Source organism: Ostrea edulis, chromosome 7, assembly GCF_947568905.1.
Source record: "Ostrea edulis chromosome 7, xbOstEdul1.1, whole genome shotgun sequence".
NCBI classification, from domain to species: domain Eukaryota; kingdom Metazoa; phylum Mollusca; class Bivalvia; order Ostreida; family Ostreidae; genus Ostrea; species Ostrea edulis.
In genome coordinates, this window is record NC_079170.1 from 81,398,083 (window position 1) to 81,415,981 (window position 17,899).

A 17,899-nucleotide genomic window follows, 5' to 3' on the forward strand; every position below is an offset into this window, starting at 1 on the left:
ATCTTCACCTTTCATGAGAGCATTCGCCATTCAAAAGTGACATGAGCAAGGTTAAAGTTTTGGTTAAAGTATTGATATTTGGTTCAGACTCTGAGGTTAAACAGCATGGCATCTAGTGAGAAGTCTTGCCATAAGGAATCTACAGATGTATATATGTGACAGCCCTCGCTACCTTAAACAGTTTATAACATATTGTCTAGCCTTATACTTTCCTTAAAAATAAACAAACTTCAAGGTCAAGGTTACAAGGTTAAAAACACAAGGAATACATATATTTAGTATGAAATCCACAAGAGTTATAAAGGTTAAAGCTTCAGATAAAGTTTTGAAATTTTAGTCAAATCCCAAGGTCAAACTCACAAGGTCAAAGATCATGGTATGAAATGAAAGGTCTTACCATAAGAAATCTATGTTTCAAAAATATGAAATGAGAGGATTTACCATACAAAATGTAAGCCCTAGCTTATATAGTTCAGGAGATTGATTGATTATTATATCTCGCTCAAGAATTTTTCACTCATATGGAGATGTCAACAAGACCGGTGAAGGGCTTCAAATTTAGGCCTATGCTCGGGCGCTTACGGCCATTGAGCAGTGAGGGTTCTTTAGCTTGCCACACCTACTGTGACACGGGACATCCGTTTTTAAGGTCATCTCCAAGGACCCGAGACAGTCACACCTGATGCCGAGCGTTTGGCGATGGAACTGGCACTACCTGTTTTAACGACTTAGGTCTGTCGCGGCCGGGATTCGAACACCGGCCTTCCGCATGCGGGTCGAATGTTCTAACCTCTTGGCCACCGTGGCAGTCTTAATACATGTATGTCAAAATCAAAGGCCATGCATAGTTAAAAATCTTGTACCAAAATGAATGGTCTGCCTCGAGGAATGTACCTATATGAAATAAGAGAGCCGGAGGCCTTCAAAAGTTATGAGCAAGGTTAAAGTTTTATTAAAATTTTGAAACTTTGGTCAAACCACGAGGTCTAGGTTAAAGATCCAGTATGAACTGCAAGGTCTTGCCATAAGAAATCTATATACATGTACAAATTATGAAAGCCCTACCTTTGATAGTGCAGGAGATTTTGCCTAGGTGTTAAAAGAGTAGTTTGGTGCATAATCAAGTCTTGCACTGAGGAATGGTCAAATGAAACATAAAAACCCTATAATCACTCACAATTCAAAAGTTTGGAGAAAGGTTAAAGTTTTGGACAAATAGACAGGACAAAACAACATGTTCCCTGACTTTCGTTGGGGCGAGGGGAGGGGGAGGGGGGGGGGGACTTGAATCCAAACAACTTCAGAACATTTTCATTCTCAGATTGATATGATTAAGTGTAGCCCTGCTATTCTTTAAAAGAATTTGTTGAAATCAATTTCCTGTATCTTATTATTCTGATTCCCATATATGATCTGCTATTGTGGCCCCACCCTATGTCAGGTCCCTTGAACTACCTGAAGATGCTTCCATACCAATATGACTAACCATGGCCCTTCTGTTGTTGAAATGAAGATTTTTAATGATGTTGAATTATGTAAAACTTTGATCCCCTATTGCAGCCCCAAACCACCCCCAGGATCATGATTTGAACAAATTTGAATCGGCACTAACTGTGGATGCTTGCATATTAATATGACCATCATGACATCATGACATTTTTAAAGATTTTTCCTATACCAGTATACATATGTATCTACATGTAAAACTTCATCCCCAATTGTGGCCCCACCTTACCCCTGGGGGGGGGGGGGGACATGATTTTAAAAAAAATTAAATCTACTATATGTCAGGAAGCTTTTATATAAATTGCAACTTTTTTGGCCCAATCATTCTAATATGAGAAGATTTCCAAATGACACCACCTTATTTTTGCCTTTTCTTTATTATCTCCCCTTTGAAGGGAGCATTGCCCTTTAATTGAGAATACATGAACCTCCTTAACCCAAGGATGATTTGTGTCAAGTTTGATTGAAATTGGCTCAATGGTTCTGGCGAAGATCCACAGACAAAGGGTGATCAGGAAATCTCACTTCAGCTTTCAGCTCAGGTGAGCAAAACAGGGAGGAAAGTGGTGTATTTTCTCACTTATAAAACTTTTAACATAGATATTTTCATTTGAGCAATATGCAATGTCCTTTATTCAAGGATGCCTTTTAGTCAATATAGGTGAATGGTGCAGTTTTTGTAGAGGAAAACTTGAAAATGTGAAAAGTTTACAGATGACAGGACTTTTATCTGAAAATCTCAGCTGAGTTAACAAGAAAAACAGGATTGATCCATGTAAATTCCTACAGTGTGCTGCTTATTATACATTGATTTCCTTAAGTTACTGGCGGGGTCACAGTGAGGAGTCCAGAGGACTTTACATATCAATATGTACCAAGGGGAATAACTCTTTCACCCCTACTAACGTGTTCGGAACATATTCTTTATTGGTGTTAAGTAGAGCGTAAAATCAAAGACTATCGAATGAAATATAATCTCGCTGCTCCGAGACTCCAACGCGAACTACCTGAGACCCAGTGAATTTTCTACCGGATATGGATGTGCTTTAAGGAATTCCAGTGTTAATGTAAGTATCAATTAGAAATTATGGTATATTGTGCTTTATTTGTTTTTGCAATATATAGATCTACGTATCAATGCATTATTTTCCTAATGCCATCAGCTAATAAAGCTTAAATAAGAAATGGTAAGAAAGAGTTATCGTCCTTAGATTTGGACCTAGGCCAACTTTGAAAGAAGTCTTGATTATCGTGAAAAAAAATATTGAGAGGGCATCTTTCTATTTCAAATGCCATAATTAAATATTAATGTTGCATAGGGATTGTGTTCAATTTATCAAACACTAAAATGTTACCATTTCCACGCAGAAAATATTATAGTCTGTTTCATGTTTGAGGTATATACATGTATGTATCTGTGAATGTGCATGTTACAAGTAAAGAAAGATGCATTGCAAGTATCTTAAAATTTCTAAACTTAATATTTCTTTGATGGAAACATAATCATTTTCCTAATCTAGCAGTATAGATCAAGTGAATTTATTTTATGAAGAAAGTAAATTTTATTGATTGGATCTATTGTGGTGACCAGGGGGTGTGTATATTACCCATTCATAATTTTTTGATATGTAAAGATTTTGATAATTAAACTCATTGATGCATGCAGCACACCTAAGAAAATTAGAATGAATGAAAAGTATATGACATGTATTTGTATGATTATCATTTGGTACATATGTAAATGAAAAATTCCAACTTTTCCTTATATGATATGATTTAATAATAATAATACCATATTTATATAGCACCCTTTTCATACACTACATGTATGTACGCTCAAAGGTGACCAATTATGGATTGTTTTTTTAAGTGGAGGGAAAGCAACAATAAATGGAAATTAGAACATGACTAGATGTATACATGTATATATATAGTAACCATTGCCAAAGTATATAATGTACCAGTGATAATTTTAAAAGTTGATCACAAAACTGCAAAGGACATCAGGGGACAGTGCATTATATTTAACAGGATCCTCCCTGTATCTAATGCAGGGTTGTAATTGTCATTTATAACATATTAAATCTGGTAAAAAAAAATGTGCATATTAGACACCAGTGGACAATGCATTAATTAAAATTTTTTATCAGATCATGCATCAATCTTCTTATATGTAGCAAAATATCGCAGTCTTTGATTTATATATTAAATCATGATAGTAGAAAACATTTAAAATTCCTGAGTGGTGCAGGTCTCATACTCATTTACAGATTGGCAGTTTATAGCTCTGAGTTTCTGTAACCACACACATGTATTACTAATGTTTATTTATGCAAGCATTTATGATATATATTAATCATTAACACATATATTAATGTGACGGGACAATATATATGGATATACATCATAACTTTTTCCTTTATTGATAATATAAGCAGTACATATTTTCATAAGTCATTTCTAAAAAAAAAAAAAAAAAACAATTCTCCTTTTATGAATGAAATACCTACATGCATTTCTGATCTTTTTAATTAATTTAGATTTACTTATTCCAATTACAAACTTATAATTACAGAAACATACATGTAATAATATCAATAATCTTTTTCATATTTAGATTAGTCATGTATCTGTATGTTAGAGGACAATCTGTACAAAAATTTAAAATCTTAAATCAAATAATTGAATCACAATTAGGATTACGTTGCACTACACTGTAATTAACTATTGTTTTAATATACATCAACTATATTTTGTCTGTAAGAAACCTTTGCTGTTTCATTTTTAGTATTTCATTTCGCAACATAATTAAACAGTTATAAGTCTCAGAAATCAAAATTGAGCTGTGATCATCCAGAAGCTGTTCTAGAAATTTAGGAGAAGAAATTATTTTGCATGATCATATTACATGGATTTTTTTTTTCAAGTTTGGTCAAGTTAGGATCATAGTGTGCACTGAGTATTATTTAACCTAAAGTAAAGAATTTTGTAATTATAAGCTCCCTTTAATGAAAAGCTGACTGTGCAATGTTAATTATTTTACATGTTTTAGTTTGTGCTATATATTTAACTGAATTGCCTTAAATTGTAAAAAAAAATTGTGAATTAAATACAATTGTAACTGATCAAAATATTTATTATATTGCATGTTGATGGAGTTTTGAAAATTTAAAAGCATAAATTAAGGCATCAAATAAATATTGTGTTTCTGACCAAAAATTAAACACACTACCCTTAGTTTTTAAAATAAACATATATTGTTGAAGAGATCATTGAAGAAACATTGTTTGACATCTGTAATTCAATTTTATCTATAATAAGGAATTTTAATCAAACTAAATCTAAAAGTTTCATTGACAAGTGAAAGTAAGTTCAATAAGACACAATTAATTTGTTTAAATGGAGATTGTGATCAGAATATTAAAACTTAATTGTTTACAGTTAAAGAAAAAAGTTACGAATTATATGTTCCAATCTGAATTGAAATTAGACTGGTATATTCGACTCGTCTTCGGTACACCTCAATACAAGGAAGTGTATCATAGAGAAGTGGGATTCTTTTTCTCTTGCCATTATTTTGACTTGCACAGCAATTTATATTTTTAGCCTAAATTTCAAATCATAATACATATTTGTGCATGTGTCTGCTTTCAGTGTACTTTTTGGGGACTTTGAGTGATTCACCACCCTTTGAACAAATGTATTTTGAGATCCTCAAAGGAATCCTAGATTTGTCAAGGTATCACATCTTCCTATAATTGAATGTAATGATTATGTTTTCAAGATTTTAAAGGAGATTATTCTGTCTACGAAGCGAGATCATTTTACCTGTCCTTAAATTTTTAACCAAGCTATACACTGCATGCAGATAATTTTGTTTCTTAAAAAATTGTTCTAGTATTTAAACATCTTTTTATGCATGGTTGTATATGTACATGTAACAGAACTTATGAAGTACATGTATATGTGTTCAGTGTTTTATTATGTAAAATCTACTTGGGGGTACAACTACATTTACAAATTATGTACATGCATACAAAGGCACAAACACAATTTCTACCTCAAAACTTTCATCAGATACAAGTCAAAAAATTTAAGATTATAAGAATTAAGCTAATAATTATACATGTAGCAGATCTTAGAAATATTTTCATTAAGAGATACATTATTGCTTATGCTATCACTTTCTGTATTTCAGTCTTGGTTGAGTATATAGTACACTTGCAGATGACACACACTGTTTCATGGAATACTGAATCTTAATTACTGACAAATCGTATAATTTCATAATATTACATTTTTTGTTACATACTAAATAAGTGCATGATTTTTTTCCTTTTAGAAGCCATGTTTTAATTGCTGCCCATCAAATAGTACTGTGTCTTGCATGTGTAAATTGTAAGTATTCAGTGTCTTAGTATAAATTGTTAGTATTTTGAAGCATGATGTTACAGTTAGTTTATTATGTCTCCCCTCTTCCAGGGGGATCGAGACATTGTTTTTGTATTTTCTGTCTGTCCATCTGTCTGTCACAAATTCTTGTGAACGCTTCTCCTCCTACCGTATATGGCTTATCCGCTAGACTTGAAACTTTGTACAATGCTTCAATGCCATATGGAGATGTGCATATTGTTGGGACGGGAGGATCCAATTATTTTCCTAAAAGTTATAGTGGATCTAAGAGGGGTGGAAGATGTTTAAATAGCTTGTGAATGCTTCTCCTCTGATATGGATTATCAGAGTTAGACTTAAACTTTTCACAATACTTCAATGCCATTTGCAGATTGCCATATATTGTAGGGATAGGGAAGATCCAATTGTTTTCTTAAAATCTTAGGGGTGGAGGGTATAAAATAATTTGTGAACACTTCTATATGGTTTATCGGAGTTCATAAATGCTTATATGCTTCTGCTCATGCTTTCTCCTCAATACCATACAGTACAATAAGGGGCAGTTTCATTTGGAGAACTTCCAACTTGGGGAGCTCAGGGAGACATTTGTATTTCCTAATAAACAATCTTTAGTTTTAAATTGTGATTATGGTATTTTTGTTTCTCTTCTATAAAATGTTGTTTTTTTTTGTTGTTGTTGTTTTTTTTCATCAAATTTCACTTTATTTTCACAAAATGCATAATCAAATTTGACATGAAAGATCTGCTCATTTCCCCTTTAGCATTAAACTTTAGTTTAAATATAGAAAGATATTGCCACAATATTTAAAATACCAAAATTTTTTTTTTTTTTTTTTCCTTTCAATATCTTTTATTTCTAGCTAACATACATTTGATATTTGGGGGTAATGTCTCCGCAGAGACCCCCGAATAATCCTCACCTAGGGTGCCAGGGGCTCCATGGATTGGATATATGTATATATATGTGTTAACTATACATGTATGCATATTTAAGAAATATATCTACATGATATCAAACAGTATAGTTGATAATATTGTTTTTCTTTTACACTTAAAGATTTACATGCTAGATAGCAATATTTTTCAACTAAAAAAAAAGCAAAGTATATTTAGGTGTCAAAATTATATCAGTATGCAAAATCTAATCTACTTAAAATCACAAACAGTTCACCACTCCCCTAACAACAAGTACTGAGGAACAGGTCACCCTCAAGTACTGGTGGAATGCTATTGTTGGAAACTGAATATCAGATACATAGTACATACAGATTATTGCAATACATGTGTTATAATATAAAGCATTAAAGTAACAAAGAAAGTCTCTCAAATAATTTGTGATCTAGGAAATCATACTTTGATTTTCTTAATGTTAAGTATGTTCTATAACAGTCTAATTTAACCTGTATCAACAGATTATTCACACTTTCAGTTTTGTTTTCAAGTCTTAACATCATTTTACTTTTGTAAATTCTGAAAGCAATATATGAAATCACAAATTTAAATGTATGCACTTTAGGATTATCTTCATGAAAAAAGCCGAGAACAATATGTTTCCATCGAATGTCAATTTCAAGCACCATTTCAACAGTATTCCATATCTGTCTTACATTTTGACATTCAAAAATTAAATGTGCATTGTTTTCAATGACATCAGCACAAAATGTACAGTTTCTATGAACATCTTTTTTCCATTTGCTAAGTAGATAATTGTTGCATAAAAGATTATGCAAAAGTTTGTAGTTAAATTCAGCAACATTTTTATCAACAACTTTACATACATTATTTCTATAAATATTAGTCCAGTCTGACTTTTCCAACATAAAAGTCTTTTCCCACATACGTTCCATATATGATCTTTGAAACTTGTCATCAACAAAAATGTCGTAAAAGAATTTACAAGATTTGCCAATTATAGATTCAATTTTTCCATTTTTAAATAAAAACACGTTTTCTTTTTCTATATGGTATTCTGACTTATTTTATTAAAAACATTCTGACTTATTTTATTAAAAACATTTCTTAGTATTTTATATTCACACAACCAGTTATGTTTGTTTGTAAGATTTGAAAAATCAGTAATATCCTTGAATCCAATTTCATTAAACAGATCATCCACTTTTCATCCAATTTGTAAAACCGAATACTTTGATATCGTTAAGGTGAAAATTTGAAAGGATGTCCGCCTCTGTATAGAGCTCACACTTTTCATCTCCTGGATTATGCCCTGGTTTTTTACAGGCTTTACAACACTGAACGCTATCACACTGATTTGTAAAGTGTTCATTGCTCCAACATTTTGTACATCTAGGAGAACGCTTGAGAGAGGGTTGGCCCTTATGAAATAACAAACACTGAATCCCGGCGCACATGCAGGATCGGGGTAGAAACTCCCCCTCTTTAAAGGGTTTAACATACACGAATCTATTTCCATTCAAGATCTCTGTCATTCTGAGGGTACTGGGATTTCTTATTTTTTCGTATTTTATTTCACTGCTGCATAGAGAAACTTTGAACTGATCAAGCATGTTTCTTACGGCAGAGTCGTCGACGGACAAAGGAACGCCTTTGATTGTAATTTTAAGTACCTGCTCATTTGGATTGCCGGTACCTGTTGAAAACGGATTGTTTGCATATACCTGTACGTTCCTACTTCTAAGATCAAATCCTTCGGTGACCAGTTTAGATCTACTGCTTAAAGAATCCACATAGATCCGCCACAGGTCTCTGTCTAATTGAATGCATTTTACATCATCGATCTTCTTTGACAATTGTACTGCAATCTCAAAGTCAGAGATTTTATTATTTCTATCATTTTGTATTTCACTATTCTTCAAGAACACTGGTTTCAACATCTGAGCTGGCACTGCCATTGCCATAGTTTGTAATAACACAAATATACACAAATGTGAGTATCTACTCACTTGAGTCACTAGGTAGAAATCTGCTTCAAAAAGTTTTCTGCTACTAGAAAAATTGCAAAAAGCAAAAAGTATAGTTACCTTTTACCTTTAGGAACACTCTAAGTCAAAATAATCCAGGTAAATATCTGATTTTGACAAAGAAAATTATCAAAAACACGGACAGGTAAAATTGTCCGTCCATTCACTGCCCGTGAATAAAATGTTAATTATATTAAATATCTATTTTGAAAAAAAAATCATAAAATATATATGTAAAGTTATAATTAAAATTTTTCTTTCTGGTAAAATAGGCATAGTGTATATGCAGTGTAGGTAGAGATAAATCACATAGCAAAGAAAAATTCCAAATTGATTTTAGCTCACATGAGCTGAAAGCTTGAAAGAGCAATTCTGATCACTTTTTGCTGTCATCAGTCCATCTGTTCAACGTTTTCAACTTCTTCTCCAGAACCATAGTGTTAATTTCAGCCTAACTTGCCACCCTTCACAGGGGAGATAATCACAAAATAGGGTGGGTTCATTAAAAGTCTTCTCAAGAACCACAGGGCCAGAAGAGCTGAAATTTACAAGCAAGCTTCCTGGTATAGTGTAGATTCAGGTTTGTTAAAATCATGACCCCCTAGGGATAGGATGGGGCCACAATAGGGGATCAAAGTTTTACATGCAAAGGTATAGGGAAAATCTTTAAAAAATCTTCTTCTCAAGAACCACTGGGCCAGGAAAGCACAAATTTACAAGAAAGCTTCCTGACATAGTGCAGATTCAAGTTTGATAACATCATGGCCCCCGGGGGTAGGATGGGGCAACAATTGGGGATCAAAGTTTTACATACAAATATATAGGGAAAATATAACATCTTTTCAAGAACCAATGGATCAGAAAGTAAGACAGAAGTTTATATTTACATGAAAGCTCCCTGACATAGTGCAGATTCAAATTTGTTAAAATCATAGCTCCCAGGGGTAGGATGGGGCCACAATAGGGGATCAAAATTTCACATACAAATATATAAGGAAAATCTTTTGATTTTTTTTTTAAAGAATCACTGGGCCAGAAAGTCTTACATTTATGTCAAAGCTTGCTGACATAGTGCAGATTTAAGTTTGTTAAAATTATGCCCCCCCCCCCCCCCCCCCCCAGGGGAAGGGTGTGGCCACAATAGGGGATCAAAGTTTAACATACAAATATATAGGGAAAATCTTTTTCTCAAGAAGCCATTGGGACAACGAAATTTACATTCACATGAAAGCTTCCTGACATAGTGCAGATTCAATTTTGTAATAATCATAGTTACAGGGGTAAGTTGGGGCCACAATAAGGATCAAAGCTTTACATGCAAATATACAAGAACAATCTTTAAATATATGGGCCAAGGTAACTCATGTGAGCAATGTGGTCCATGGGCCTCTTGTCTTTAATGCTATTGATACTAAATTGAAACAGAATAGATATCTAGAAGGAGTAATTAAGACAATCAATCAGTATTCATATTTCATACTGGAAAATAAAATTTAGATAGCTTATATTGATCATTGTGAATTTTTTTTTCTTTCAGAGATTCATTTTGAGGAAATAGCTGGTGTGCAGTGCACATTCCTAAATGAATTCATCAGTTTACATTTAAGGATCTACCTTCAAATCCTGTAATCTGGGATGCTCTAAAGTGCATGTCACAGACTAAAGTTATAAAAATAACTTCCAAGAATTTTTAAGAAATTGTTATAACTTTGAAATGTATGTATATACATGTATACTGATATTGAATTAAATTTTATTAATTTCTGCATCTAAAAATTTCCACTCTAAAGGTTTAATTTCTTTAATATTTAAGACTTAAAAAAAAATTTTGCAGATACAGTGGTGTAACATTGTCTTACTTTCTGATCAATACATATAGATAAGAAAACTATGTATATTTCAATAAATGTGGAAAATTTCAACCATTGAATTTCCATTTATGAGTAGTAACTTGTACATAGTACTTCTTAACCAACTTTGATACTGTATAACTATAACTACCTGCTTGCATGCATTGCAGAGCACAACCGTAGTAATAATTCACATTTGCTGATGAATTGCTTTAGCATAAAGAGTAAAATTAGTACGTTAAGTTTTAAATTTATGAAAATGCACATTAGGCTTTTCACAGATATTTCTTAAGATATATAGAAAATATGTATATATTCATATAATTGTATAAATCCTGCTAATCTAGCTTCTTCCTAAGTGAGGTGTATGGCACGCCATATTTATACAATGTATCTACCGGGTATTCCTTTAAGGATTTCATATATAATTTATGAAATATCTTCTATTTCTGATAAGATATCTAATAAATCTTATATGATATATATCTCATATAATATATAGTTTATAAAATATTTAAGATATATATTATAAATTATGAAAGATATCTCCTAAGCTTTATAAGATATCTTGTATATCAAATGAAATAATGTTTAACAGATATCTTATAAAACATAAAATATCTTAAATGTTTTATAAGATTTCTCACAAGCTTTATAAGTTATCTTACATATCTTATAAGATATCTCATAAACAATTTAAAAAAAAAAATATAGCTCAAACTTTGATATATCTTATAATATACATGCAAGATATCTTATATGTTTTATGATATATATCTTATAAAAGTAAATTCATATGATACATTATAAAGTTAACAAGATGTCTTATAAAATTTCGTTTTTGAGATATCTTATAAAATATCTTATTAAGTTTGAGATATCTTAAAAGACATAAGATATATGTTTTAGAAGATAACTTATAAAATATATAACATATTTTATCATCTTTTATCAGATATCCAATTATAAAGGATACAATTAATATATTTCATAAACTTTAGAAGATATCTTGTAAGTTTAATAAGATATCTTATAAAATTTATGAGATATCTTTAAAGAGGAATAAATCTAAAAATAGCATGCTATAGAAGTGTAGTAATAGAATCTAACAATAACATCAATTTCATTTTTTCTGTGACGTTGATGATTAACTTATAATGTGATATATTATTTTGTGCAGTTTATATGAGTCGCAATTATACTTTAAGGGAGGAATCGCACATTTTCTCCTTGACAAGAGAAAAAAAAAATTGTTTTGTCCTGTGACTTGCCCACTCTACAAAATCCTAAATCGGGGAGAGGGAACTTTTCTCCTAAGTTCGAAAAAATTCATGATTTCTTAATTCGGAAGGGGGAGGGGGTGTTAAAAACTTACTACCAAAGATAAAATTTTTATACAAATTCACCATGAATACATGTCTTTACCCTAAATACCACTATAAATGAAAAATGGAAGAAAGCAGTCTCCCCAATTTCTTTATTTGCATATGTTATAAACAATGGAATTATTACCGTTGCCCATACCATCCCCCCCCCCCCCCCCCCCCGACACGACAATAAGACTAAATATCAGTTAAACTACAATCTAAATCTTTAAATGACTTTAACTTCCTGAGCTTTTCACTATTTCACAATCATCGCTGGTATGACAGTACTTAATTGAATTTTCTAATTTGCATTGATGATACATGTCTATTACAGTATATAGAAAATGACTATAGCTTTGGCAGATTTATTTCCGGTTTCCTTCACTGCGGAATTTGACCTCACCTCTAACCTTTTAATGGGTCAAAAAACCCACGTGGTGTAAATTTAAATAACAATAACGTTAGTAGGGGTGTCTTTGTGCAGGTATTAGACAAGATTGTAATCAGACATTTAAACTTTTCAACACTGAATACAAAAGATAAACACACTGTACAACACGGGACTCCAGTCTTTAGTGATCAGCCAGGTAAATCAAGCAGGAAGTACAATTCATCAAACCGAAAGTACTTTCCAACCTCGGGAGAATATCGGGGCGTCGGTCATGGATTTCTTCATTCAAGGTACACACCGGAATCCAAAGTAAAAGGTATGTAACACTTAACACAACATCTATTTTATTCACACAACTAAACAGCCTGTCTTATCTACACCCCTCTGTACCTGAGTGGGGGCCATAGATTACATTACACAACATTTACTTTCTTCACACAACTAAACAGCCTGTCTTATCTACACCCCTCTGTACCAGGGTGGGGGCCAAAGATTACATTACACAACATTTACTTTCTTCACACAACTAAACAGCCTGTCTTATCTACACCCCTCTGTACCAGGGTGGGGGCCATAGATTACATTACACAACATTTACTTTCTTCACACAACTAAACAGCCTGTCTTATCTACACCCCTCTGTACCAGGATGGGAACCCAAGATTACATTACACAACATCTCTTTTCTTCACACAACTAAACAGCCTGTGTATTTATCTACATCCCTCTGTACTGGGAGGTGGGAGGGGGATGGATTTCTTCATAAAGGGTAGGTATCCAAAGTAAAAGATAAATCATTCTAAAAGAGAATTAATTACTAGTTTCAAACTTTTTCATTTTATTAAAAAACAGAGCCTGTACTGTCTCCTCTGTTATCATTAAAATCCTCTTTGAGTTTGTGGCTATAGCTATCGGTCCATCTAACAATGAGTAACTGATGATAACAAGGGAGGCTTGTCCTATATATAGTAACAACCCACTGGATCATGTCTATACAGATGTACTATGCAACAGAATAAGAGTCCTATGCATTATTTGGACAAACTTCAATCTTTTTTTCCTATATATTCCCATGTCAAACTTTGATTCCCTATTGTGGCCCACCCTACCCTCGTTGGACCACGATTTGAACAAACTTGAGTCTACTATGTGTCAGGAAGCTTTAAATTCATTTTTCAATTTTGGCCCACTGATTCTTTAGATTTTTAATTGAACCATGCTATCTTTTCTTGATTATCTTCCTTATAATTCAAGGAGGCATGGATCTTTATTTGAACAAACTTTAATCCCCTTCATCCAAGGATGATTTGTAACAAATTTGATTGAAATTCAGATGGCCCAAAGATTTTGGAAAAGATGAAATGTGAAAAAATTATAAGGATATGACAAAAACAAACAGATCAGAATAGCTCGCTTGGGCCTTTAGCTCGGATGAGCTAAACAGCTAAAAGGTGGATGGACACATCCTGGATCAGAACGGACAGTTCCTGAGATGTGTGGACAATTGTGGACTAGATAAACCTAAGGGACTGAGTGTGGACAGTGAGGGGAGGTTGTGGGTGGGTATAGGGTTGTATGATTCAGGAGAAGTGAAAGTGATTCAGTACATGAAATAAACACATGATATAACATACAGACATCAGATAATGACAGAGTTCACACAGTGCTCTTGATACATACTTTACATTTACAGTATCATACAATGTACATGTATATTATGGTAGGTTGGTTGTATATATACTCAATAATTTTTCACTCATATGGAGACATCGCCATCGCCTGTGAAGGGCTGTAAAATTTAGGCCTATGCTCAGTGCTTACAACTTTTAAGCAAAGAGTGACCTTTATCATTGAGCAGGATAGGATCTTTATCATGTCACACCTGCTGTGACACGGGGCCTCAGTTTTTGCAGTCTCATTCGAAGGACCTCCCCATTTAGTCCCCTCTTTAAACAAGCAATAGGTACTGAGAAATTATTCTAACCCAGTTCCCCACGGGACACTTTAGGACACAGTTTTCTTATTTCTTGGTTTGAAAATAAAACAACGATAGATATTAAAAATGTTTATTTATTTTTTTCTAATTTTTTTTTTTAAAATCCGTAAACCAATAAATTAAAACTGAGGCCTTATCATATACATATTTTAAAACGTCAAAATGACAACAACTTCACATACTCAATTTTTCAATCACATTCATTCAATTTTAATTTACCATTACATTTACACGAGTACAAATAATGACTGATTCTTATTTCTTGATCTATTTATAGATCTGGTTTCTAACACAGGCAATGGCCACACCCACCACCTGGGCACAAGAGGTCATCACCTGTGACCTTTGTGTCAAGCCTACCCAGCAGTTCTGTAACAACTGTCAACTCAGTTTGTGTGTGGACTGTGTTAGTAAACACGTGGACAAGCTCAAGTACCAACAACATGACATCGTTCATTTCAAAGACAGAAAGATACAACTTGTTTTTCCTGAGTGTGAATTTCACTCGAACCAGAGATGCGAGGCCCACTGCCAGCAATGTGATGTTCCAGTTTGCCTGAAATGCATACTTGGTTCCCATAATGGACACAGATATAGAGGCATGTCTGATATTTTCAATGGCAAGAAAAAGAAACTTGAAAAGGAAACCAAAGAAATTGAATCCACCATTATTCCACGGTACAGGAAGAAAAATGAAGAAACAGAAAACAAACTATCCATTATAATGGCCAAATTTGATGAACTGGACAAAGAAAAAGAAAAGCACAGAAAATATTGGCACCAAGAAGTAGACACCATTTTCAATCATCTGGGTTCTTTGATGAAGTCCATAAAAGAGAATCTCCTGGCTGCTCTAAACTCTCACCAATCAAAAATCAAAAATCAAATTCCAGACATGACCCAAACAGTTCAACAAAATAAAGAAATTCTGAAGTCAAACAATGTGTCTGCAGTCACTAACTACAAATCCAAACTCGTGGAATACAGAAACATGCCTACTGATTTTGATGTCAAACTGCCATCACTCAAAACTAACACAGTCCAAGGGAGAGAACTCAGCCTGGAATTAGAAGAATACAAGGCTAGCCTGACACAGACAACACTGTCCAGTCTGACAGAGGAAGTCTCCTATTTATCTATACAAAAGCTATTAGAGCAAGCCAAATCAATTACAACCATTCCTACTGGAGTTAATCCTCTATACAATGTTGCCTGTGTGGGAGTGGATGAAGTCTGGGTTAGTGGTGACAATAAAACCATAAGACGTGTTGACATACACGGGTCTGTCCGGGACACTGTCACCACCACATGTCCAGACTGGCCTGGTGACATCACAGTGACCAGACAGGGAGAACTGGTATACAGTGATGCTCACAAGAGAACTGTGAACATTGTCAGACACGGGAGAACAGAGACACTGATAACCACACCACGGGGCTGGCATCCAGAACAACTATGCTGTACTAAGTCAGGGGACATCCTGGTCAGTATGTGTACTACTGATACAAGCCAATATAAAATTATCCGTTATCAGGGACACACAGAGAAACAGGAAATAGAGAGAGATGAAGATGGAGAACCAATCTATAAAAGAGGGATATACCCACTGCGTGTGGTGGAGAACAACAATGGAGACATCTGTGTCTCTGATGGTAATGCTGACACCGTGGTCGTGGTGGACAAGTCAGGAAGAGTCCGATTCCGATACGACGGTACACCAGCCAGGAGGAAGAAGTCATTTTATCCTAGACATATAGTGACAAACTCCATGAGTCAGATCATTGTGGCAGATAACAACAATGCCTGTCTACACATCCTGGATCAGAACGGACAGTTCCTGAGATGTGTGGACAATTGTGGACTAGATAAACCTCAGGGACTGAGTGTGGACAGTAAGGGGAGGTTGTGGGTAGGGTTATATAAATCAGGAGAAGTGAAAGTGATTCAGTACATGAAATAAACACATGATATCACATACAGACATCAGATAATGACAGAGTTCACACAGTGCTCTTGATACATACATGTTTTAGTGATATCTACACAACAATGTTTGCTAATGTATTCATTCAAAGTTTTTTGTCAAAATAAAATTCAAACATTGCTATTGTCAATGAGAACATAAGTGTGGATCTGCTTTTAATCATCATAAGACATTTTACTCCAATACCTAGTGTCATTTTTCTCATTATAAGATATTTACTCCAATACCTAGTGTCATTTTTCTCATCATAAGATATTTACTCCAATACCTAGTGTCATTTTTCTCATCATAAGACATTTTACTCCAATACCTAGTGTCATTTTTCTCATCATAAGACATTTTACTCCAATACCTAGTGTCATTTTTCTCATTATAAGATATTTACTCCAATACCTAGTGTCATTTTTCTCATTATAAGATATTTACTCTAATACCTAGTGTCATTATTCTTATTATAAGATATTTACTCCAATACCTAGTGTCATTTTTCTCATCATTAAGACATTTTACTCCAATACCTAGTGTCATTTTTCTCATTATAAGATATTTACTCCAATACCTAGTGTCATTTTTCTCATCATAAGATATTTACTCCAATACCTAGTGTCATTTTTCTCATCATAAGATATTTACTCCAATACCTAGTGTCATTTCTCTCATCATAAGATATTTATTCCAATACCTAGTGTCATTTTTCTCATCATTAAGACATTTTACTCCAACACCTAGTGTCATTTTTCTCATCATAAGATATTTACTCCAATACCTAGTGTCATTTTTCTCATCATAAGACATTTTACTCCAATACCTAGTGTCATTTTTCTCATCATAAGATATTTACTCCAATACCTAGTGTCATTTTTCTCATCATTAAGACATTTTACTCCAATACCTAGTGTCATTTTTCTCATTATAAGATATTTACTCCAATACCTAGTGTCATTTTTCTCATCATAAGACATTTACTCCAATACCTAGTGTAATTTTTCTCATCATATTAAGATATTTACTCCAATACCTAGTGTCATTTTTCTCATCATAAGACATTTTACTCCAATACCTAGTGTCATTTTTCTCATCATTAAGACATTTACTCCAATACCTAGTGTCATTTTTCTTTAGATCTAGATACGACAAGATTCTACAATTCTACTGACCATCAGTCATAGAATAGAAATATTTTTTTTAACTGGAATTGCACAATTTGCTGTAATACATTTAAATGTTGTTATAAAATATCTTAAACATTTCTTGACCTTGGGGGGCTATCCTGCATCATCCACAAAACAAGAACTTTATTTCTATTCTACTCATGAAAAATATACAAAATATAAGTCTTTTTTTTCCATATACATATATAGACCACTATTCTTGATACATGTCACCTTTGATTAGCCAAGGTAGCTCTTCTGTGACACTCCCCAGTTTTTCAACTGAGGAAATACAGTAAAAT

At 33.3% G+C, this 17,899-nt stretch overlaps 2 protein-coding genes and 1 long non-coding RNA gene across 7 annotated transcripts in view; 2 read left to right on the top strand and 1 right to left on the bottom strand.

Moving 5' to 3' along the window:
* Window positions 1–17,899, bottom strand: part of LOC125657049 (general transcription factor 3C polypeptide 1-like) — a 172,641-nt gene that overhangs the window by 139,540 nt on the left and 15,202 nt on the right. The gene's annotated exons all lie outside the window — the stretch shown is intronic.
* LOC125657055 (uncharacterized) lies at window positions 2,475–10,780 on the top strand. Its single transcript, XR_007363176.2, has 4 exons — window positions 2,475–2,573; window positions 5,161–5,245; window positions 5,849–5,904; window positions 10,396–10,780. It is a non-coding gene; the product is annotated as an uncharacterized LOC125657055 (long non-coding RNA).
* On the top strand, window positions 12,491–16,587 carry LOC125657052 (E3 ubiquitin-protein ligase TRIM71-like). 2 transcript variants are annotated; one of them, XM_056145470.1, is made up of 3 exons: window positions 12,507–12,782; window positions 13,800–14,025; window positions 14,740–16,587. In XM_056145470.1, the coding sequence occupies exon 3, from the start codon at window positions 14,761–14,763 to the stop codon at window positions 16,420–16,422; it is 1,662 nt and encodes a 553-aa protein (XP_056001445.1). In that variant the 5' UTR covers window positions 12,507–12,782; window positions 13,800–14,025; window positions 14,740–14,760; the 3' UTR covers window positions 16,423–16,587. The 2 variants fall into 2 exon arrangements, with proteins under 2 accessions (XP_048743648.2, XP_056001445.1); XM_048887691.2 differs by lacking the exon at window positions 13,800–14,025 and having other exon boundaries at window positions 12,491–12,782.